Here is a 25,179-nt window from a genome sequence, read left to right on the forward strand (position 1 = left end):
CTAAATCGATTTCATCAGGAGACACAAGCGAGCCTTCGCGACCTGGCAGATCAACTATGTCTATTGACATCCAGAATAAATCGATTGGCTCCTCAAATGGAAGAATTGCCCGCACAAACCAATATCAATCTTGAGGAAGATGAGAGTGCAATTATCCGGCCAAATGACATGGAACTGCAAGAGTTTCAAGAAAACGGATTTAAAGATGCAGTTGAAAAGGAAGCAGAAGTGCAAGAAATGAGACTCCAAGATCAACTCGTTCAAGTGAATGAATCCAGTGAACAATCTCCAAATGCGGTGACATCTTCTCCACTCCTTAATCAATATTTTCCTGACTCCTATTCTTCAACTCCTGTTACTGAAATTGATTTTATTATACCAGAAAATTTAAAATTTCATGACAGGAATAAGTTGAGAGTGGAGATGACAAAATATCTTGAACCAATGAATGCAAGTGAGGGAGGAGTGAATGGAGAATGTAAATTATCATCGACTCGTTTGGCGCCATTCACTAGTCCATGGAAGCCCGTAGCTCGTATGCTCAAGAATTATTCTATTTACGAGGGTTATCAGGACTATATAGAGGATGAAATAGTAAGACGAGCCACAAGATTTTATCCTCCATGAGCAAAACATGATAATGTCTAGCCAAAGACATTAAAGAAAGGCGCTCCTTGGGAGGCAACCCAATTGTTCCTTTTAATTGTTTGTTCATTTTCGTGTGGTAGTTTAGATGTATTCTCCTTGAATTTGACTGATTTTGGGTTTCAATTTTCGTTTTTGCTGATTTATAGGTGCCCTTCAGTCATGACGCGCCCGCGTGATGATGTGCAGGAAGCTCACGATCAGAAACTTCTGGGAGCTCTCTTGCCCTCATGACGTGCCCGCGTGGTGATGTGCAGGAAGCTCATGATCAGAAACATCATAAACTTCTGGGAGCTCTCTTGCCCTCATGACGCGCCCGCGTCACGTTCGCGGGAAAGCTCTTCCTCGCGCGACCGCTGCTCCCCTGCTCCCTGCGCGCGCCACAGCCGAATCCACTTACCGCCACACACGGACGCCGCCCTCTCTCTCAGCAAACCACTCTCGTAGCCGCGGATCTCCAAGCGCCGCCTCTGCCCACCTGTGCGTCGTAAGCTGCCAAGTCCCTTGCCGCACCTTCGCTCCATGTAGGCGTCAAGGTGGAGGCACAGGTTCACAACGTAGATGAGCGAATGACGAACATCACCCACCAAGTGGCAAGGATGTCTCAGAACTCGGCTTCCCTCCACTATTCCCTCCTATCCCTTAGCTGTTCAACAGGGAAGTTTCATTGTTCTCTTCGCTTTCATTACTTTATTACCTCCATTGAGGACAATGTAGGATTTAGGTGTGGGGGGAGCAGTTATGGTGCTAGTGTCTTTCGTTCATTTTCTTTTTCTTTTTTTTTTAGTGATTAGCTCGTATGGGATGCCAAGTTTGATGTTGGATTATTGCCTCTATTCCTACTTTTGCCAAGTTTTAATAATAAAAGGATATCAAGTTCATGTGGTTGAATCCAAGAACATCTCTTTGGTGAATATCGATAATTGTTTTACTCTTATAATTTTTGGTTAACTTTCCTAAGCATAGGGAATGATTATTGGCATTTTCATGTGAATTGGTCCGGTTATTAATCTCAATTCTCCATGTTTGAAAAAGAGGCTAGCTGATGCAAATTTTCTTTTAGTTTTTGAGTTATATTGAGTTTTTGTGTTATTAGCTGTGAATGAGAGTTGACTGTACTCCGCTAGTATTTACTACCGAGTAACCGGGGATCTTCACCAAAAGTGTCGATTCTCGCGTCAAAAAGTAGTAATTGCTATGAGTACGTGGTCACGTGGCGATAGAAGCTGAGTAACCGGGCTCCTTCATCTGGCCAATGTTGGAGTTCGCGTCAAAAGGCTCAAATGGCTAGCGACTAAGTCTTTTGTTACTATTAAAAAAAAAAGAAAAAAGAAAGAGAAAAGTAAAAAAAAAAAAGAGAATGTGAAAAAAAAAGTGAAGTTTGTGTTAGTGTATAATAAAAGTCAGCTTGCCGATTTATGGATTTAATGTTGAGATTTTGGTTAATAGTTGGACCATTTGCTGATAAATATTATGCGTCATTCCTTCTTCTTAAATTAGTTAACATGAAATTAGAGGAGTTTGTGGTTTAGAAACTAACCGAAGTGATGTTTCTTGGATCTTGATCACCCATGCTTGATATATGCTTGTCTTGGTATCTTGGCAATTTGTTGGATAGAGCAATAGCCACTATCAAATATTGGTGTTTGTTTGTTGTTCTCATACTTGAGGACAAGCATGGTTCAGGTGTGGGGGGAATTGATAGGGTATAATTTGTTAGTATTTTTATTATTAATTTTCCCTTCTATTCCTGACAAATATTGTGTTAATTGCTGATATTTACTCATATTTGGTATTTGGAATCAATTTCAGGAATGAAGCAGAAAACTACCAAAAAGGAGGGACTTTGTGAAAAATATGGAGACTTCTAAGGGCTTCAATCCTTGGGCCCTTGAATTGGTGGGGGACCACAAGCTAGTGAAAGGCATTTGGTCATTTGGGCTTCAGAGAAAGCAACGTAGAGAGACTTGGAACAAGAAGTACTTGGGAGGCTTTGTCCACATGTGTGGGGACCACCTAGATAGCTTTTACTCATCTTTCTTTTGTTGCTTTAAAAGGGGACAACGTACAGAAGCAAAGAGATATCTAGGGCTTTAGTTTTAGTTTTTTAGTTTAGTTCTAGTTTCCTTTCTTTGGACTGGCCTCTGACACACGTCAGGTGTTCGACAATATTCCCCAACGGGGAGATTTTCTCATGAGGCGTGGTTAAGCTTTTCTAGTCAAGGGGACAACTGACGATTTGGTTCGACAATTACTGTGAGATCGAATTTATTTTAATTGCTTCCTTAATTTATTGGTATTTATATGTTTCCTGCTTTTAATTGCTATGGCCTTGTGTATGATTGATTAGTGCGCAATAATTAATTATTCATATAGGCTATTTTTGCTAAATAGGGGTAATTGAATCCGTAATTGTTCGTTATCTCTACCTCAGTAGCAACTGGCGTAATTGGGTTTATGTCAGGGGAGCATATGATCTAATTTAAACAAACCCTCGTAGCGTGTTTGTTGGTTAGGATTGGGCCTTTCTAATTATTAATGCAATCTAGAAATTAAATCCTACGGTCGTACCTAGGGTTATTTTTTGGGTTAGAGAAATAGCTAACGGTCGTACCTTAGCTATCGAGAAATTAAGGAAGGGTTGGTTGTTTATCGCGTGCATGACAACTATAACTAATCTATTGCTAAATGTTGGAATTATTTCTGCATCAATGATCAGTGCATGAACCATTTCTGATGTGTACCCTTGGCTAGAGTTTCCCCAATCATTTCTTTTAATTAATTATTTTCTGCAGTTAATTTATTTAGTTAGCATTTAATCCAAAACCCCCCATACTTTGGACTCTAGAAGAAACGAATTATCCCCAGTCCCTGTGGATTCGACCCTACTCACCGCTATATACAAAATCTGTATTTTTCTCGAGTAGGTATTTATTATTGCACAGGTTCGGCACCTGTCAATGATGAAAGATGCTTATTGTGTTTAATATGTATAAAAATAATACATTTTACAGATTTTCTCTTACTAATTTTTATTATTTTTGTTTGGCATATTTTTTTATACTATTCACAATTTTTAGAATATTAAATGTTTCAAAATTTGTGTCTTGTTGAGACTGCTACCGATATGCCGAGACGGATGTGGAACGGTTTGGACCACAACTTTAAACCATGGTATACACCTCTGCAAAGTTGTTTCTTAATTATTTGAGTTTCCAATTTGGATTCGGAGTGTCGAACAATTGAATTAATATTCTTCTAAGGAGCATTCATTTTTTGATTTGGAGTAGGATCAAGCTTTCCTTAATTTACCCGTTTCCAGGAAGGAAAAAATTGAAGTTTGTTTTTTCGCTTCATCATTGTTTCTTTTTCCTCTTTGTATTAGAAGTCTCGTCATATTTAACTAATCCTCTATAATAAAGGAATTAACATCAGTTCTCGGGAAGAAAGTTGTTTTTGCATATGCTTATAAAACAAGCTACGTAATTAACTTGGTAGAGTTATCTCACGTCTTTTACAAATTTCCTCTTCGTTGTCCTTCTTTTTCGAGTGTCTAAATATTCGAAAAAATTTAGTGATATATTAGAAAACCCTAATTGGCTGTAACCTTTATTATCCTCTCTTTTTGCTCATCTTTTTTCTACTGTTCTTCTCTATTGGCTTTGTCATGGAGCCACAGGCAACTCCTCGTTCACAAGCAAGCCTTCTGCTTCAAAAACAGCTCAAAGATCTTTGCAGGAATCCGATAGAAGGATTCTCAGCGGGTTTGGTGGATGAGAGCAATATGTTTGAATGGAGTGTTACCGTCATGGGGCCTCCTGGTTCACTCTACGATGAAGGCTATTTTAATGCCATTATAAGCTTTCCAAAGGATTACCCCGTCAGCCCTCCAGCAGTGAAATTTACATCGGAGATATGGCATCCAAACGTATATCCTGATGGAAAAGTTTGCATGTCGATTCTTCATCCGCCCGGTGATGATCCATATGGCTATGAGCATGCAACTGAGCGCTGGAACCCCCTTCATACCGTTGAAAGCATAGTCCTGAGCATCATATCGATGCTTTCTAGCCCGAACGACGAGTCTCCTGCGAATGTGGATGCTGCAAAGGAGTGGAGAGACCAGAGAGACCAATTCAAGAAGAGAGTGAAGCGTTGTGTTAGGATGACTCAGGAGATGTTGTGAAATTATGCGTGCAGTTTAAGATATTACAAATGATTAGGCACATACATTGAGGTTTCTTTTGCTATCTTGATAATTAAAAAGCACTACTTTGTTTTGTTTTTCTTCTATATGAATGGAGATTCTTTTACACTTGGTTATTCTTGATATATTATGGGTTATTTATCATGTTCATGTGTATGCTGTTTCTGCTTTTCAAGTTCAAAGTTTAATTCAACAATGATAAGACAATCTTGTTAATGCCCTCCCAGAGGAGCAGACCAGGTCTAAAAGTGTCTTTAACTCTGAAACGAAAAATACAGGTCCACTCGAAAAGATAATTGAAAATCAAGAATTACTGCTAAATTCATGCCTCCTGAATAGCTAGTTTTGCATGGCTAAAGAGATCATTGGGCTGTTCCATTTAAATAATTGACTGCATCACAATCTGTGATCAAACAATGCTGTGTTCTCTCAATCTGAATTCCTCGAAAACCTGCTTGGATATTATGATGAAGAAAATCTAGCCCAAGCACTACTACAAGACACAAATAGATTAGTACGCTTGAACAAAAAAAGCAGCACAATAAATGGTGTCAATGATTTCTTTCTATAAACATCTCAAGTTACAGATACGTTTTAGTGCTATAGAATTACTGCAACCAATGAATTCTTTCTAAACATCTAAAGATACAGAGTATGATTTAGTGCTATAGGATTACTGCATTTGTTATTCCTATACTACAGCAGCATGGTAAGTAATGATAACTAATGGTCAGTCAGGATATGTATACAGCACTTGCAACATCAAACCTGATTCTTGAACCACCAGCTTCCAGCCGTCAAAAGCAGAACCGGAGGCATTTTTCTTGCTCATTTGCTCCATTCCCTGGTTATCTCATTGCAGGACCAACAGAATATAAAACATGGTGGATCAATGACAGTTGATGAAAGTTGATTTGTTGTCAAAAAAGTTTTGCTCCATTTGCCTCCGTACACGCAAAGCTCTTCTGTGCTTACAGCAGACATATGCTACAAGTTTCAATATACTTGCATGTATGCGAGAAAGCCAGCAATTCTCTTTAGGGAACCTGAAGTACATGAAACTAAAGCTCATCCTCCCCACTTATGGAATCACCAAATTCTTTGTGTCATAGCTGTCAGCAGTATCCCTGCTGAGTTTAAGAACCAATCCAGTTTGACATAGGGATTTAGCATCTGCTGCATAGAAGGAAGAAATGCAGATCTCCTTCAGGAGATAAGAGGATCACCAGCATGTCCCCAATTAAATTCCCTGATTATTCACATGTCACTGTCTGGCATGCCCCCGGTTCTCTATATGGGCAGTTGCTCCATTTGAGCTTTCTCCCACATATAAGGTCCAGTTTCATTTCAACCCCTCAGTTGAAGAAGTATGGTGATTTGAGTACTTCACGCAAGTCAAAGTTACCTCTTTTTGGTAGAGCAGGAAAGGTCAATGTTGGATATGATGTATGGAAGTTTTCAAGCAACTGCTGACATAAACAGAAGATTACCAGAAAGTATTTGGAAGTAAAACAAAAGAAATTTGTTTATAAAAGCAAATTCCATCCTAAATAATATGAACAACATATAATTTTTTCTCACCAATTTCATTCTTAGAATCACAATATTCCACTCTGAAAACAAGATGCTGCATTAGTAGAGTAAAGCATCATTCAGCCTACTGCTACATTACACGATGAACTACTTCAACTCAGATGATAGACACCAGTCTTATGGACAAGGCTCGTTATGCATGGTCACCAAAAAGTGAGCAAACTCAAAAGGGAAAAGATATGTAGCAATCTCAGCAAACAAGATATGTAATCCTCTAACATGCTTACATTTTCAAGTATTGGCATGCTATAAAGCTCCACAAATTTCTCTCTCAGTATCTGGTTCATCTTGTCAACATCACACGCATGCGTCCAAAAGGAATCATGTACCCCTGCAATTACACTTTTTAAGAGATTCAAGCATTCCTGAACATAACCTGTTCTTTTAACTAGTATGAATGAAGCCTTGAAATTATTTGCCAAACTACAAACTTTTCGATTGCCATATTTTGGAATGTAGTAAGCAAAGAGTTCCACTGTTTAGAAATAGAGGTTAGGATTATCTCACAAGATATAAATCAAAGAAAATCCAAACCTAAAAACAAACTGAAAGCCATTAAGAACTTGTCAATCTCGAAAGCTCATACAGTGAGTGAGCCTCCTGAGCATTTTTCAATTGTCTCATTTGCTATTTATGTAGTTTGTATTCACTTCACTTTTAGCTTAGTTTATTTTGTCTTGTTTTCTAACCGTTGACTTTTACCACAAATTTGGCAGTTGCAGTGACTGATGAATCTTTCTTTATCTGCATCCTCTACCCCTTATCTGATATCACTGGTGGGCATTTAGGACTAAGCCCATCATCTTTGCATGATATATGCAAACAGGATAACATTGTTCTTGCTCAATCTTTTATTGTGCCTTGTATCAACAGAAGTTTAAAGTTTTGGTATTAAATGAACTCAGAAGTTCTCTGTAAGCATCCATTCATGTTGCAAGTCATCAAGGAGAAAATTCCAAGACTTCTTAATTTTGACACTCATTTTTAATCCTGCAGCATTTACAGAATCTTTTTCACCATTTGACATTTGTCATATCAAGACCGGAAATCATGATATTCCCAGAATGTAATCCGCATATTCAAAGCGAGGTAGCCTTTTCCTTAACTATTACAATTGCATAGATAAGTCTTGTATTTCAGTTAAGCACACAAAAGATACTGTTACACCACCACTTTGCTTTTCTATTCATATAGAGATTCTTCAGTTAAGAGTAGTTACTATATCTCCCACAATAACAGGCCATGCCTTAGCTTTTGTTTGCAGGCATTTATATGTCACTCTCTCTACAACTATAACCATCTCAAAAAAGTACTTAATACTAATTGTAGCTTTTCTTGTATTGTTGCAAATATATCAGAACGCATACTTTTCTGGACTTATTATATTCACATAACTTGCCTAACAAACTCATCTTTGTTCTCCAAAGCACAACTGTGTAATAGCCATAGTCAAAGCAGGGCATCACACGAGATCTTTGGAGACCATGATTTTTATAACATAACTTGTTGAACAAGCGATTTTTTTTTTTTTAAATCATCCGAAGCATGCTGGTCTAATAGCAATCATGCAAACTTCTCAATTTGACTGCTGCATTATGCTGGACTATCATTTGATTATGCTTGATGTCCTACTTGTATATGACCACTGAGCTTGAACCCACAACTCATATATCTCCTAGTTCTCCATGGCTAGCAATATTGAAGCTACTACCAAAAACAGTTGCTTCTACTTCTTGATAATAATTTTATGTCCCTCTTTTTTTGCATCCATCTGTTCACTATATTGCATTGCTCTTGATTCGTGTTAAGTTTTGTTCCAACTATAATTTTAATCTAATGATCGTCATTATTTTAAACCCTGGAAAACAGCATTAAACTTGGAAATGTTTACCTTAATGGTTGACAACTGGGAATGGCAGATAAAGGATTAAAAGTCTAATGTAGACTGATTCACATGGAAATTGGAACTTAAAATGTGCAACCCACGTGATTACTCAGCTCTTATTCTAGAGTTGTTAATCCTTACCTTACTGTGATCTTGTTCCAAGAACTAGAAACATTAAGGTAGATATTCAGCTCTTGATATTCTGTAACACTCTTGGTGTTACTCCCTTTTACACCATATATTACGGTGGCACTCATCCCCTCATTTAATATCAGTAAGTCCGATATCCACCAACATTTGTGGATATTGAACAAAGTAACAAGTGTCACCCTAATAGATGGTGTAACAGGAAATTTAACACCAAGTTTGACAGAGTATCTAAACACATCTAGGACCCCAAAACCTTCAGGATAACAATCAGTAAACAGGGCTAATCTATCACAGAGCCAATAAGATATATACTTTGGAGGCCTTGAGAACATACCTGCAAATTGCAATCCAGAATCTCTACAAGCAATTGCGGTCATCATCATGTGAGTACTATCCAATGAGTGCACAAAATTTGGAGGAAAAGCAGTTCTCTGTTTTCTAGCCTCAACCTAGAGTACAAGATAGTAATCTATTCATTATAATCTTAAAATTGAATACTGAACTCAGAAATACGTGATCAAGGTGTCCAACTTATTCTTTGGAAAAGAAAACATACTGAATCACCCTCACGCTGCAATGCCAGAACCTGAAGCGAAGTTTTTATCTGCACATGGAGAAAGAACTGGTAACCACATAGTCACTGAATTACAGTAAGGAAATGACTCCACAGGGCTGAAACATGAAGCATTGACCTCTAGATAGTTTCTTCTTTAAAGACAGAACACAAAGGCCACTTCAGAGGGAGCAACTCACTGTTCTTGATCAGGTCAATTAAAAACCTGGTGCTAATGCGCTGTCTATCAAGGTTTATGCAGGTAAAATCATACAAATTCTTGAAATGCTATTGAATATCTTCGCACACTTTGTAAGTCATTAATGGAAGATAATCTATTAGTCATCCATTTTTTAGTCAAAATGAGGTGCCGTCCTCCTTAAATTAATAATCTACAAACATGATGCAGAATCACTCACTTGTGCCAGTCAAACATATCACATCAGGAAGTTGCACTAAGTGGCAGATTTAATTAGGTTTAAAGGGGCCAAATTAATCAAACACTTACAATGTGCCGCCGAGATTTAAAGTATGGTTGCACAACTGGGAGACCCAGTGGCGTTGTCCAGCGCACAGGTTGGTTTTCTGAAGCAATCACCTGCCAAATTTCCATTTATCAATTCAACGATCTTAATCGCATCATATGTTTAAGATGCAAATCTTACAAACCTTGGCACAGTCACCAAGCCAAACCATTATACCACGTGCTGCTTGAAACAGCTCACCAAGTGCAGCCATTGTCACCTGTAGAGAATGTCAAGATCATTTAACCAACCTATCTATGGCATCTTGTCTGCCAAGTTGTCATGCCCAAATTTTACTTTTACCACTGTGGTGAAACCAAAAATATTCTCCTTAATAGAATATCAGTCAGCTTCTAATTCATCAAAACTGAAATGAACACGATGTTTCCTGCTTTTAGATTGTTTTTGAATCAAGACACTAAGTGATGCCTCACCGTGTTGTTTATTTTCCAAACTATGTTAATACTCTCTGTTTAACCTATCATTTTCAGTTATTCTACATGGTGCCCAGTCCATTAGGACATTCATTGTAAAAGCAACATAGTGTCTCTACAATATTTAATTCTCACAAAAAACAATGGCACAAATGACAATATTCTTGAAACCTACAAATGAACATGCACAGAAATATAGAATGAATAGAGCAATAACTTGCAGGAATAGCAGGTGCCATTTTATGAATAATCTTTCAAGTAATTCTTTGATCTCCAATCATTATAACAGTGTTGAAAAAATAAAAAGGGAGAAAAAAGACTCAGCAAATTAGGGAACTTCCTATAGTCTCTAAACATGAGCTTCAATTTAACCGATTGACAATTCTCCAAAGTACGTGCACGTTTATGAAGTTAATTTTACCAATTCACAAAAATATATACTTGACCATCTTTAGCAAGTTGTAGATATCTGAAAGAATGCACTGTGCATTATGGATCTGATTCTTGCAGCAGTATAAATTCCCAGAAATTCCAGGTCATTCAGGACCCAAGTGTTCTGAATATGCTCATGTTAAAAGGCAAATTTAGTATCAACTGTAAAAGATACAGTTAAGATTCATGCAAATCTCATTGAGAATTAAATTGATTATCAAGTTTCATACATCTGAACCATTCAAATTTAATCTCGCATGGATGTCTCGTCACGTTGGGAGATTTTCTGTTTAAAAGTAACCCGGAGGAGTAACACCTAACTGCCAGCAATATAAGCACTAAAATCTAGTTCTGAAGCTTACCTTAGCACCATAGCAAGCTGCACTGAACAGCAACCTATCATCAGTAATCAGACCCTTCTCCTGTAACCTTCTTTTGATTTGTTCACGTGCCCCAACATAAGTGACACCATATACCGATGTCATGACCGTCTGCTTCACCAGTTTCCTGTCTACCTGAAAGATTCAACAGTCACAAACTTTTTTTGAAAATTTTGATGGAAGATTATTATTGCAGCACTAGCATCTTAAGGAAATTGAAGAATTGTTTAAAATTTGCAACTCACAGAAAAATAAATAAATAAATAAAAAGTAACCTGATCAACTAAGAGTTTGGCTATTGTAGCATTGGGATCAATTGTAGGGTCCTTTTCACTGTCTAGTCTTATAATATCATGAACCCTGAAAATCAAAACAGTTCTGAAGAGTTATTTTGTAAAACAACCATTTAGCCTTTGGAAAAAGCTTAAATAATGAGTCATTCTCAAATGCAGACAAATTTTGAGCCCAGCATAATTTCAAGTATACAAGAACAATACCAGAAAAAATAGGAAGTGAAAGTTAAACTAAGCACAGAAACATAGGAATCTAACTCAGGATCCCAAAGAACAATTTGAGACATACTGTCTAAAACACAAAACTACAAAACCATCTTTGGGAAATTAAATTTTAAAACTTTGAACTAGACTAACAATGATGTTGTGCCTGAATATCGTAAAGATACAGTTCCAAAGAGTTATTTCACAAAACCATTTAGACCATGGAAAAGTGTACACTCAAAAAAAATCATTGTTTAATGTACACAAAATCAGAGCAAAGTATAATTTCAAGTTTAAAAAGGGCAAACCGCAAGAATTAGTTAGGAAAATGTCAAAGGTCAAATGCAGACATACAGGAATTTCAGAATCACAAGGACTACTTCAGATATACTATCTCAAACACAATTTTCATCTAAATCTTTAGTAAATTGAATTTTAAAACTTTCAACCAGACTAACTATGGTGTGCCTGAATATCATATAAATTTCAATTACGTTTAGCCAAAATATAGGAAAGATTAAATACGCTGCTTTCCCAGATTCATAATATATATATATATATATATATATATATATATATATATATAACTAAACACCATGAATTTAAACACTTAATCAAACAAGTATCAAGAACATAATGTCATTTATATACAAAAATTGAAATATTTTGTGATTAACATGCTCTCGAAAAATCTTTTTCTCAAGTACCTTGCAGCAATTTCAGAATAAACATCTGCAGGTTTATCTCCAGCAATTAAATTGACTGCAGCAGCTTCCATCTGCACAGGTATGGTCACTTTATTAAAAGACAGAATGATAAAATGCTACATGCGAAAACAGATTTGCAAAATATAGTAGTGGATTAAAGTTCACATCAACTCAGGTCAACCTATTACAGCATCACCAAACTACTAGAGAACAAAACCTGCATATTGCTACAATCTCTGGTTCACAGGAAGTTAGAATTGATTCTTTGCCTAGCAAATAAAACAAGAACATGTACTAGCTATATCAATGAAGGAGCCTAGAAATATCAAATATACCAACTCAGGTAAATACACTCATGGCTATATCAATTGAAGAAAAAAGAAAAATGGAAAAGCTTTCACTTGGTTGGGGGGAAGAATAATTAAGTCATTTACGAGCACAATACATCAATGGCTGAGCAGAAACCATACACTGTCTTTCCCCAAAGCTGCATAGTGCTGTAGACCATTGCATGAACCATCCTAATACAGCCAAAAAGAAAAAAATCAAGTTACCAACTAACAAATTAGATTAAATAGAAGGAAATAACGATGAAACACATTCATGGGTAAGTTGCTTCATTCCCTATCAGAACAGTTAGAAAGGATAGAGTTATTCCTCTACAATCAAAAAATGCAACCCTGCAACTAATAAAAAGATTACTAAATATACACGGGACTGTATAGACATGTACCAGTGTTTTTGCTCAAACCAGCACTTTCTTTGAAATCTCATCATAAAAGGGATCTCATAAGTTTTTCAGAGATAAGACGACAGAAAGACAAACTAAAATCTGTTTCCAAATCACTATACATCTTTAAGTTCTCTAGAAGGAAAGGAACAGTGAAACTCTTGAAAGAAAGGAGAGGTATTGGTAAGTACAGCTTCTAACAACTAAGAACATACTGTTCCCTTTGGCAAACAAGAGTAAATGGTTAGTGTTTCTTTTTTTCCTTTTTTTTTGGGGGGGGCGGGGTTTGATTGAAAATGATTTATCTTTGGATTGTGAAAGTGGTTCAATGCAGTTGGTCCTTTGTTACACCTTAGTCTACTTTTAAAAATTGGAGAATACAGTCATGTGAAATTCCACATTTAGGCATCACTTTTAGATTACCCCATTCTATCATATGGCTAAAAAAAGTTTACTCAGTTATGGAGACTTAAAATAGTTTATAAGTGCTTCACTTTGCTTGTTTCCTTTGCTGAGGAAAGAGGACAGAAGTACCTGGTGGATGGGCAGGTGAGAGATGACAGTATGTGGTGATGAGCTCTTTAAGGCTTCTGATAGGTTCATACAAGCTGCTAAGCACTGAAAAGGATCCTCAGCCTTTAACCACCAGCGATTTCCATTGAGAGGATTATCTGCTGAATCTAAAACTTCATTCAGGTGATTTTCCACAAAAGCTAGGCGCTGGTCATAGGAAAGCTTTTTGACAACCCCTCCATAAAGATTTGCTAGATGTATCTTAAGCCAATACACTCCAGATTTTCCTAAAGGCCGTCCTTCTGCAAACTCCAGGAGCCCTCGACATAGATCAGAACTCAGATGATTCAAATGTGGATGCATAGGATATGCACGGCCCCGAAAATCCAGATTGTGGGGATAATAAAAACCATCCTCATCTTTCATTTTATGAGCCACCTGCTCTGCATAAAAACTACTTACAATTTACCCATATAAATCTGCAGACTGATCTAAATTAGTACTTCTAGAAGCCAGCTAAGTGATGTGAGAGAAAACAAGATGATATGATTTGCAGAGGGTTTCAGCGAAATTATTACATGACAGACCAGTTCCTGATATTTCCTTCCTCGAAATGGGATAATCAGTAATGATAAAGATACTCACAGAAAGCTTGAGTTCAATGTCACATCGCTGTGAGTGCCTCTCTTGGTTGATTTTTTTTGCTTTCCTCATGTTCCATTTCCATTTTTTGATTTCTTCCACCGCATCAGAGTGCAATTCAGGTTTATGAACCTATATAAGAAGTAACAAGTTGCATAGCATCAGCAATTTCATGCTGATGAGTCCAGCAATCAACTTGTTTTTATTCAAACATAAAACGGCACATTTGGGATAGCTTTTAAAGGATGAAAATCCATTTCAGAGGAAGTTTTTCAAACTGAACTTTAAATCATGGTATTGTTACATTACCACCTATTTTTGGTGATATACAATTTTAAAATCTATCTAAATCCTAAAGTTCACAATTTCAGTTCAATATTTTTTGTAGATCACATGCCAAATGCAGATAAATACTAAAATATGACCTTTTCCGTATCATTTCCATGCAGAAACTCCAATTAACTAGTTTCATTACCATTGAAATGCCTCCTGACTTTCTTGAGAAGTCCATCCAAAGGAAGCTATCTCATGTAGTTTCCTGTGCAAATCCTATAAAGTGGCTAAACCACGTGTTAGACTTCTTGAATGGACTTCCTTCGCTGAATGTGTACTTAAAAGTGCTTCCAAACATCCGTAACATCTTTAAACTCAAGGCTTAATGTTCAGCACACAGGATCTTTAAAGTATAAAGTTATGGGTCTGTGGATGAATTCATCATATAACACATATACGAACCAATCTTGCATGCTAGATATATTTAGAATGCACTTACATCGTTGCGGTTTACCAGGCCAGCAATGTTGCCACCTCCTCCCCAAACAGTCTCAACCACATTCAGAATTCGTCTGTTCACTCTCCATTTGGTGTTTCCCAACGTATCTAAGGCCTGCAAATGTGTAGAAGTAAAGGATCCCATAAGTTCCCTGAGCAAACAAATGTCCTCCAACTATCAGATAGGAATAAATAACCTATAAAGCTAATTGTAGCACAATTACTGATGGCTGCAAATTGCAGACTTCATCCCAGACCACATGTAAATTGACATCCACAATTTGCACTATAAGTTAAAATCCAAAAGTTTTGAAGACACAAACATTAAGATCCATCATGCTACATAACTTTCTTCTCAGAAGGACAAAAAGATTCCCTATAAAGGGTCAAATGATTAATTTATGGAGGATGAGAATTCAAATTAAAATTATCTTCCAGCTCCTCTTAATATTTGTTACTGATATACCTGATAACAGAATGGGTTCAGAACTTCAAGGGAAGAGGAACCAACCTTACTCAAAGAAGTCCACAGGCATAAATGGATTCCAAAATTCTTGCGTTACTTTCTTACAAGTACCATCCTTTGTTTTCTAAGGGTTCACTGTCAATTTGAGGACAAGTTATAGTTTCCATTTTGTCCAGAAGGTATCACGTGTTTCAGTCAGTATTTATTTCTTCCGGGTCCAAGGAACCAAACCAAAACCATGCAAATGGTTCTCCTGTCTCAATGAAAACCAAATTATGGTCGACATGGAGAATTTCTTCAAGAATTTTACAGCTTTGTGATATTGCTGGATGCTTGAATTGTAACAAGTTGAAAGACATACATTAAAAATAAATATATAAATTTGAAAGACATGATAGTAGGAATTAAAGAAGTATAAGCACATGTAATATTTAGAATGAGAATATTATAAAGGACTTCTTTTGCACATTAAAAAATAAGTCAACCAACTTTTTGAAGTTGTTCTTTTGATATGGCCTCCTGAAGACAATAGCTTTTATCTATGAAATGGAATCTTATTCCACCACACTTCGCATAGCTAGTACAGAGGTTATCAGGTGACAAATATAATCAGTTGACAAGTGTTATATTCTTCAGTAAATAAAATTGTTATCTTAAGCTGAAGTTGAGTAATTACAGATGCAGGTTTATATTAAACTAGATAAACTACCTTAGAGTATATACTGTCATTGCATCTACTACCAATTCATCAAACTCCACACTGGCTGTTTCTTTGTTTGAATTGCACCAAATCAATTAACAAATATGAATGTCCACAAAAGAAGCAACAAGAACAAAGACCAGTTCACTGCTTCAGAAAGAAAACTAAAGGCAACCAATGCACATCTTAGACATTCCATGATTTGTAAATGCTCTACATGTCGCATCCCTACTCAGCATCCAGATTTTGGCATTCATTACTCATGACTCAATGAAAATAAAATTTGGACAAGGCAATTAACTACACCAAAATTAAGGTTCCTTGAACAACAAGGTTACAAGTAGAGTAGGCCTTTCCTCTCTTGCTTAGAATAGATTCTTCTAGCCTTTAGAAGGTTGTCATGAGTTATCATATGTATACATAAATTTTTATATATTTCATATCTACAAGAGGCCTTTCTTAGAATACCCCGAGCAAAGTGTATTAGAAACAACTTTCGCCTTTCAAAGTTTCTAGAACAAAAGAATATTCTCGATCTTTTTTAAGGTCTTTTTTTCCTTTTTATTATTTAGAAAAGTAGCAAAAAAGATTAGTAACAGACACCATATCAAAGAACAAGAGATACCATCTCAGTCAGAATTGAAGGTAATAATCAGGTGAACAAATTATAAAAACCATGCATTACAAGTTTGAGACAATGAAAAGCACCAAAGCATTAATTTAAGAAAAATACTTGTTGCAATTATTTTACAAAAGATAGAACACAATCACCAAGAGAATAATTCTCGCCTCACCTCATACACTTTCTGCATTTGTTTCACAGGAGCACATTTAATAGCATCTTGTTGCTGCCTAGACCCATGAGTACGCATTAAATATGAAGGTAAGAACAAATAACCACCTTTATCATACCTAAAAAGATGAACTATGTCAGGTTCTTAATACGCAAGGCCAGCACTTTCATAGAAAAGAAGTCATTATGACAAGTTACTTCAAAATGAAATAGTCCTGATATCACAATTAAACCAACTGGACAGATTATATATGGTCTTAAGATCTATACAGACAGAATCATATCATACTTTCAAATTGAATTTGACATGTACAAGTAATTCCCAGAGACCTAAAACTTAAAGGAATTTAATCTCTAAGATTACCCTTTCCACTTTTTTGGTGGCACCAGCATTGGCACATAAGGAACCATCATGTGGTTAACCTGCATAGAGAAAATAGATTAGAAACTTCAAAGGCAAACTGCAATGCTCCATGTAGACTACTTTCCTCGAATGAATGGAAAGAAAAAATCTTGGATAAAAAATCTTGGATATATGAAACACTGGTGTAAAATCTTGTCACCATAGTTGTGTTCAATCCATGACCTTTATTAAAGTGAAGAATAGAAGTTGAACATCACAAAAGTACTAACCCTTCCTAGAAGGACATTAGAAAAAAAAAAATTGGAGAGCAGTTGCCGCTCATTCACTACACATCTAGGTCAAAACACAAATGCAAAAGTCAAAAGCAAAGAGATCGTATAAAGGTCAGTACAGAACCATGAGTGACCTTGTCATGCCTATGTTGCAGCTCTTCCAAACTCTTGAAGTATATACTGCCCTAAAATTTTCTAGACTCGGCAATTTTTCATATAACAAGTCCTTGGCAGTAGATGCGCACCCTCACATCTCAAAGCCCAAGCTTTTTGAGCTGTTTGATACTCTAAATGGAGGTAATTCCTTCTGTTCAAAATTTAACAAGAACCATTAACATTTCACTTGCATTACTTTCCTCGACATTCTCCAGTTATAGCTTTCAAGTGAGAAAATCACTTCAACTCCAAAACATTCTCAAGGTGGAGAGAGAATGAAGCTCCTAAGCATGAAACACTGTTTAAAACAAGCTTCCCTTACTATTAGAACTAACTAAGAGAATGGTAAATTAACTTAGAGCTTTGGGACTCCAAGTGATTCATCAACTTAAAAGAAACAATCAGTAGCATAAGAGGTGAAATCAACTCACACTTCTATCAAGTCCACAATGGATCACCGGATCACACACTATAACTCCGTACCTCTTGACAGGGTTCTGCCTACAAAAACAAACATAAAAGGGCCCACTTAAAAAACATAAAAATAGAGCAGAAGTGGAGAACTATGATGGTACACCATCACCATTTATATCCAATGCAACTAGATAAAAACAGCCCGTCATCTAGGACCATAAAAAATTTTCAGAATGATCCATTAGTTGACCAACTTTTTGAATGAAATTGACACATTTTTAAAAATAGTATAGGAGAATCCTATTAGTAATTCGTAATGACAACACAAACTCAGACTTTATCCATTTACATATCAGAGTGCTATAAAGAAACGAATACTAATTCGGGTGCGGGGGTGGGAGGGTGTGTTAGTGCTGCCAGATCAGTATGCTGTGATTTGGATGCCGCCTACAGAATCACCCAGTCAATGAAGTTATATATTCAAAAATCGATATGCAGGCAAGCTATAGCTACAATATCAGTAGATACATTATGTTTCTATATACTAAAAGGCATGTCTACAACCAAACGTAATCAAGTACCTTATTAGTTGAAACTTACAATAGAGAAAGCTCATTAATAAGTACTCCATCCGTTTAAAAATATGTGAAATGTTTTTACAAGAAATTCACTGTACATCATCCAAAAAGTTTACACTGTTAACTAACAGAATCAACAATAATCCAGTAGAGTTTAACATACTGCTTAGTTGCCCAGGAGGAATCAATGAACTAATGCTAGAGTGTTTTCAGATTGCAGCTACAACAATTAAAGTTGTACCCACTAAAAGAGGATACATGCCTTTAATGATGAATGTTGTTTTAGTGGCCAGCTACAATAGTGTGAAAAGTAATCTAGATTGATAGGTAACATGCCCTTACCCTGCCTCATTTGTTGCAATTTTGAAAGTATGCCTAAATGCTGGTCGAAAATCTGGTGGATTTTCAGTTGACTGACTAACCGGAGGTTGCACATAAGCTGTTTCCGTTAGTAATTCTATGAGACAACATCCCAGCTGCATGATATCAAACAACAAATATGATTACCAATCAGTAAAAGGTTACCATACTATCCAGAAATAAATGGTATCTTCTGCTCTTAAAAACTCAAAAAAGTGAAACAGCAACATGCACAAACCTTAGCTTGTGTGTCTCTACCCCAAGACTTAAACTTATCATTTTTCACCAGCTTTTGCGCCTCAGAAACTCTTTTCCTTCTAATCAAATTCTGAACACGTTTCCTTAGTATAATTGTCTCATTGGTCATAGATTCAGGACTCTCAGCTGAAATTCCCTTTCTCTGGGACTTTTTTGTTTTCTCCAAGAAATTGTGAATCCTAACCTGATAAAAATAAAAATGATAAGGACATTAGGTACTTATGTCCTATCAAGTGACTTGTAAATGAAAGAAGAAAACTGCACAGGCAAAATGCAGAATATATAAGCATGATGAAAGAATCACAAAATTTCTCTACTGAAGTCTGGTAATAGGTGTTGGATCTTGTTAAAATACAATAATAAGCACAGGAACCCCAAAACCAACTCCATAAATTATCGAACAAAAACTCAAGTATACAATCTTTTCTAGTAATTTGAAATTAAACCTACTAAATACTAAGACAGGAACAACATAACCAGTGATCCATAGTGACGAGAAGAGGAATTACTAATATCAGATAAATGGTACAAGACATGAATGTGAAATTTAAAAATCCCTGGGCAAAAACATAGGCAATACAGGACAAGGAAAACCATAGAAATTCATGTATACTATGATATAACATGGCAACCAACTATTGAATTCTATTGCGCAAAAAGTCCAAGAGGGGATCATGCATGATCTTGGAATAAATAAGATAAAAGAAATGCAAAAATGGCAAGAGGTCACACCATAAGAATGAAGAGAAAGAAACGGTTGAAAGGGATAATTTTAGTGGAACATCTGTTTGTCATTATTCACTACCATGAAAAGTTCAACTTTAAATTACTGATAACGAGGAAGAAATCCTGTAACACTACTGCTGGATCACCAAATGCCTCTAACCTACGTTTGCCCTTAGTTGAGCAAGATAGAGCAAAGAAGATCAAACAACCAAAGCTTAACTTGATACATCAACTGCACTGGGTTTGGGGTGTTTTGTGTGTGTGTGGGTGTTTGGGGGGGGGGGGGGGGGGGGGATGGGTTGGGTGGCTCAGGGGAAGGGAGTGTAAGTGAGCGGTCCCGGGTTCGGGACCAAGATCTTGTTAAGGTAAAAGGAATGGCTTTAAAGTTCACAAAATATGAAATTCAAATTGCAGTACTGAAAAATTAATCTAATTGTGGTCAAATCATAAGCTGACTATGATTATTAAATAAATTCACTCAGGAATGACAAATGAACCACTTGACTCATCCTATTGAGATGCTACCTTTAGCATATCATGTATATAATCAGTTGCAATTGGATCCTTTCAAGCTTTGGTATACATTTGTCAGTTATCCAGCATTCTCATTTGTGGATTATTTTCCTGTAATGTTGTCTCTTGGTTGATCATTTGAAATGTTATTTTCCTATAATTCGTGGATTATTTTCCTATTGAGGTACTACCTTTAGCATATCATGTATATAATCAGTTGCAATTGGATCCTTTCAAGCTTTAGTATGCATTTGTCAGTTATCCAGCATTCTCATTCGTGGATTATTTTCCTATAATGTTGTCCCTTGGTTGATCAAGATCAATTGAAATATCACTAGGTACACATCACTTCACTAGGTAGTCTTACTCTTCACCGGTGAAATACTTTCAGTTAGTAGTAGGGATCAAACTTCTCAAGCAGCCTTCAAATCATGTCCGACACACATTAGTTAAATAAGGGTGACTGAAATCTCTTTCATTAATGAATGATGGACATAATACTGAGAAAAATACAGTTTCAACATTTCCATCATTTGCTCATAAATTATATGAAGCAATTTGGACGTTAGTATATGCCAACACTCTTAGGCAACTTTAGGGCACTCCTAATCAAAATTTTTGTTAATCAGCACGCTCAAGACTTGTGAAGACCAACATAAAATTTAGTTAATCAAGGCAAAACCTTTTCTTCAAATGAAGAATATCATCAAAGTAGCAGGAAGACTGACCATCGATTATGTTATGAAGACCAACTTAATAATTTCAAATTGATACAGTTCTATTCCTGTTTCTGCTTTACTCACTCATTAAAACGCATACACTTAAAAGTATTAGTCTAGCAACTCTAATATCGAATAAGATTATCACACAGTGAAGTTTTTCAAAGCTTTCAAACAGGAGAGCTAGAGCCAAAAGTGAAAACAAGCCGCATGCATCTAGAAATAATCCTAAATTTGTAGGCTACATCACCAAAATTACAGTGAATTCCATAAATCCAGACCGCAGCCTCAATGTAAACCTACAATTATGAAATTTAACTAGGTTCACCAATGTATTTTCTTACTATAACCACAGTAGCATATCCATATACGTCAGTATGTCAATAATGCAAGGTTTTACTCAGCTTCCTTTGGGGTCTAGAGTCCACCATAACAAGCATTCTAGCTCAAAAAAGTGACAGTTCTCAGATTTGCGCATCACACAAACAACAACAAAAACTTCAACAAAGCGCAAAAATTGTCAATACTCACTTCATGCTCAATGGCCGCCCCAATCTGGACAGCAGCTTCGACAACGCGAACAGACCTCTCATCTCTGTCTCCCGTCATCAATAATCCCATCAATTTATGCATCACAATCACGGCCATTTTATCAGCAGGCAAACAATCAATAAAAGGTGCAAAAGCTGCTTTTTTCTTGCTTTTTTCAGCCTTTTGCTCCTTCTCTATGGCATTCCTCAATGGCTCAAACCATCCCAAGAACAATTTCTTCATATAAGGCAAATTAGGAGCTAATTTCTTCTCACACATTTCTCTCTCCAATTCTCTGTACTCCTCCACCCTCTTCTCCCAAGCCTCAGTTTCAGCCTGAATCTGCCTCCTCCTCAAAACCTGATACTTCCTCCTCTCAATTTCTTGAAATTCCAACTTGAACCCATTTTTCATCTTGGCCTTAAAATAAAAATTCTTCATCAAAAATGCCGAAATCCACGGTGGGTCCCGGATAAAAACTCTCTCCCTCCCATTTACTACTTCTTTGGGCAAAACCTGAGAAATCCCACTTGGGATAGTCTGCAAATTGGCCATATCTTGAAGGTTTTCAGTGAAATTCTCATCAGTGGAGTCGGATAAAGGGTGCAGGTGGAGGGGAATTGGGGTATGCAGGGAAGGTAACTGGAGGGAATGAGGGAAAGAAGAAGAAGAAAGTGAGGGGCTTTGCAAGAATTTGGGAAATTCAGGGGTTGAAATGAAGAAAAAGTTGGGTCTTTTGGGGTGTTTTGTGGGGCCCCATGAGGTGTGGAGCTGAGCTCCAGGGGCAGAGAGAATGGAAGCTGAGGAAGCCAGAGCTGAGCTGATGAAATAGTTGAGACGAAGAAGAAATGCGAGAGAGCAGAGAAGGAGATAAGAAAGGTTGAAGAAGAAAGGGGAGAATGAGAAATGAGAATGGTACAAACTACAAAGTAACAAAACCTCTCTTAAACCCCCATTGGCTATTGTTTTGATATTTGAGAGCTCATAAGGCGGCAGATATTTTGTTTATCTTGTGCCTCTTTTTTTTTTCTCCCAAATCTCCAAGAAATAGAATCCAATTATATTAATTTTATCATTCAAATGATGTTTCTTTTAATTCAAAATCACAAAATAATGAAGAAAAAAACAACTCCATCTATCTTTTTTTTCTATTTGAGAAAACCCTCTATATTTTTGTATATCATAAATTTGTCATCTCAAAATATTTTCATTTTTTTCAAATAGTCATCTGACAATGATAAAAAACATCACTCTTTGTATTTCTTCCCTATATAATCCTTGTTTTTATTATACAAAATGTATATTCAATTCAAAATTCCAATTTTGAGGGGCAACAAGTGTGTTTAAGGTCCATTGAGATCCCTTCGAGCCAGCAATTGCTGGATGTTGGACTTTAGTGGGTCCCCCTTAGATATCTTCCTCAAAGCTTTGTTGAAAAGAAACAAGAGTCACAGTGAGGATTAAAAGCTGGCTTAAGTTGAGTGTTTCCCCATCCCCTTTCTCCCACATCGGTTCAGTAGAGAGTCGAATGTGAGTGTTTAAGGTCCATTGACATCCCTTCCAGTTAGCAATTGCCTGGATATTGGACTTTAGTGGGTCCCCCTTAAATATCTTCCTCGACGCATTGTTGAAAAAAAAAGTGTGTTTTAAATCCTCAAGATAAAAATAAAATAAAAAAAAGGGCAGGGCAATATTGTAAAGAAAAATGTTGTTGATTTTACGTACATGGGCCAGTCTAGTGTCTTGCATTATGGGCCACTTTGTGTGTCAAACGAATCTTGATGGCCTCTCATTCAAGCAACTGAGTAAAGCCCAAGTTAAAATTAGTGAAGTTCTAGCTTGATTTTCTTCGGTGCAAGTAATCCTTGGTTCTTTTTGCCTTTGGTTTAATGCCACAATACTATTGGTAACAAAAAATTGTCTACACAATCTTGGACAAGAGTCAAACTTAGGCTTTGCTCTTTTCCCAAAGGCTCTTTTTCTAGCTCATGTTTGTTTTTAGAGATACCGTGGTGATAAAGTAACGGTAGGAATGAAATGTTCTCTCAGAATTTTCTACCTCACTTTCAAACTGAATTCTAACTCACTTAAGAAAAAGAGTTTCGAACCATACCGAGCAGTACGTTGAGACAAAGCAAAGCTTTGCCCTTATTGAAGGGAGAGACATTAGCATACAACTCAAGTGAGACATAAGCTAAATACGAGTTTAACAACTAAAGAGTGACTAGAAACTAGTGTATAAGCAACCCTAAGGAAAAAGAGCAATAAGACCAGTCATTGAAGGGACTAGCTCATGACAACAAGAAGGCTGAACTCCTGGCTGATCAAATTTTACACCTTTTTTTTTAGGAGAATTTTGGAGCAAAGTTTGGAAAGAATGGTTTTGGTTGAATAGGCCTCGTTATAGATAGCCCAATTCGCCTGGGGATCCACTAGGCAGCCCAAATCACAGCTTTACGGAGGGTCGGTTGAGTCTCATGCGGTGCGGTTCGAATGGTCCACCGGGTCAGTTTTTATAATTTGTCCAGAGCCTCATTTTCCTATTTTTTTCCCTTGTTGTAGAATTATGTAGAGCTTTACGAGAAAAAAAAATGCAGAAAATTTAGATAAAAAATTTGAAATTTCTCATCCTATTTTTTCTTGCCAAAAAAAATAAGTAGTTATCGCTAGAAAAACATTTTTACATTTAACTTACTGTTTCATGTAAAGTCATGCAAATATCAAAGGGCAAAATATGCATGAAAATGCAGAAATTAGAGGAAGATTTCACAACTTCCCTTAAACCAAATAGAAACACCAAAAAAGACAAAGAAAAGAATAAAGTTATACACATAAGTTAAATTAAAAGAAAAAAGTTGTACACATTTATTATATACAGTTATATTCTTAGTGTCTATGCGTGCAAACTCACTCTTCTTACTTAATTATGAGGTTCCACAAGTTAAAATAGGCACACATAAGCATGACCTTAGTATTTGGATTATAGACTACTATGGAATTACCAGCAAAGAAAGTGCTTCATTGTAAGTTTTACCTGTTTATTAACAATTTAAAGAAAATGAAATTTAGTGATTCTATGCATATTACCGCCCTTCAATTGTAAATTAACATGCTAAAAAGTATTAACACTAATCCATCATATAAAAGACACACATACCAAACAACTGATCCTGTTTGGATTGCTATTTTCTGTCAGAAAATTGCGTCGTTTTCTGTGATCACATTTCCTATTACCATTTTTCCTCACATACATTAAATCGCCACAGTAATTTTTCCATAGAAAATGACGGAAAATGCAATCCAAACGGAGCGGTGTGTTGGTTTTCACGAAAGATTTTCTCATGTATGAACTATGATAATGCTCGTGGTGGTGATTAGAGTCGAACTCATCCAAATCTTATATTTATATATAAAAAAAATGAATGGTAACAATTATGTGAAGCTAACAGCTTTTTTTTTTTTCTTTTAAAAATTCAGAGTTATAAACGAAGCACCAAAGTCACTGCATTATTACCAAGAGAACTTGAAAAATCTCAAGCATGAGAAAAATATAATTGTGGGTTTGAAAACCTAATATTCCGCATTAAGTTAGTCAATGACAATATGTAACAACGGTGGTCAATATACATATTTAAAGAATTAGACTTGAACATCACATCTAAGCTT

At 36.3% G+C, this 25,179-nt stretch overlaps 2 protein-coding genes across 2 annotated transcripts; one reads left to right on the plus strand and one right to left on the minus strand.

The window, feature by feature from the left end:
* Positions 1-4,284: 4,284 nt before the first annotated feature.
* On the plus strand, positions 4,285-4,943 carry LOC113776376 (ubiquitin-conjugating enzyme E2 14-like). The gene has a single exon (XM_027321519.1). It carries the CDS (start codon positions 4,313-4,315, stop codon positions 4,829-4,831), a length of 519 nt encoding a protein of 172 aa, XP_027177320.1. The 5' UTR covers positions 4,285-4,312; the 3' UTR covers positions 4,832-4,943.
* A 517-nt stretch (positions 4,944-5,460) lies between these two features.
* LOC113773657 (DNA-directed RNA polymerase 3, chloroplastic) lies at positions 5,461-24,535 on the minus strand. The gene is made up of 20 exons (XM_027318288.1): positions 24,516-24,535; positions 21,514-22,435; positions 19,005-19,208; positions 18,749-18,882; positions 17,846-17,915; positions 16,987-17,045; positions 16,624-16,741; positions 14,665-14,778; positions 13,896-14,024; positions 13,272-13,688; positions 12,478-12,528; positions 12,008-12,078; positions 11,079-11,163; positions 10,786-10,938; positions 9,703-9,777; positions 9,542-9,631; positions 9,037-9,084; positions 8,815-8,929; positions 6,673-6,776; positions 5,461-6,318 (listed from the first exon to the last, which is right to left on the minus strand). Exons 1-20 carry the CDS (start codon positions 24,533-24,535, stop codon positions 6,208-6,210), a joined length of 3,090 nt encoding a protein of 1,029 aa, XP_027174089.1. The 3' UTR covers positions 5,461-6,207.
* Between the last annotated feature and the right edge of the window lie 644 nt (positions 24,536-25,179).

This window comes from Coffea eugenioides, chromosome 6 (assembly GCF_003713205.1).
Source record: "Coffea eugenioides isolate CCC68of chromosome 6, Ceug_1.0, whole genome shotgun sequence".
NCBI classification, from domain to species: domain Eukaryota; kingdom Viridiplantae; phylum Streptophyta; class Magnoliopsida; order Gentianales; family Rubiaceae; genus Coffea; species Coffea eugenioides.

Excerpts from the sequence above, each read along its gene's own strand:
- LOC113776376 (XM_027321519.1), top strand. The coding sequence starts at position 4,313 with ATGGAGCCACAGGCAACTCCTCGTTCACAAGCAAGCCTTCTGCTTCAA.
- LOC113773657 (XM_027318288.1), bottom strand. The coding sequence starts at position 24,535 with ATGAAGCACTTTCTTTGCTG. Across the intron at positions 18,883-19,004 it reads GTAGAGACACACAAGCTAAG|CTGGGATGTTGTCTCATAGA; the intron begins GTTTGTGCATGT and ends GATATCATGCAG. Across the intron at positions 6,777-8,814 it reads TTCTGGATTGCAATTTGCAG|GGGTACATGATTCCTTTTGG; the intron begins GTATGTTCTCAA and ends GTGTAATTGCAG.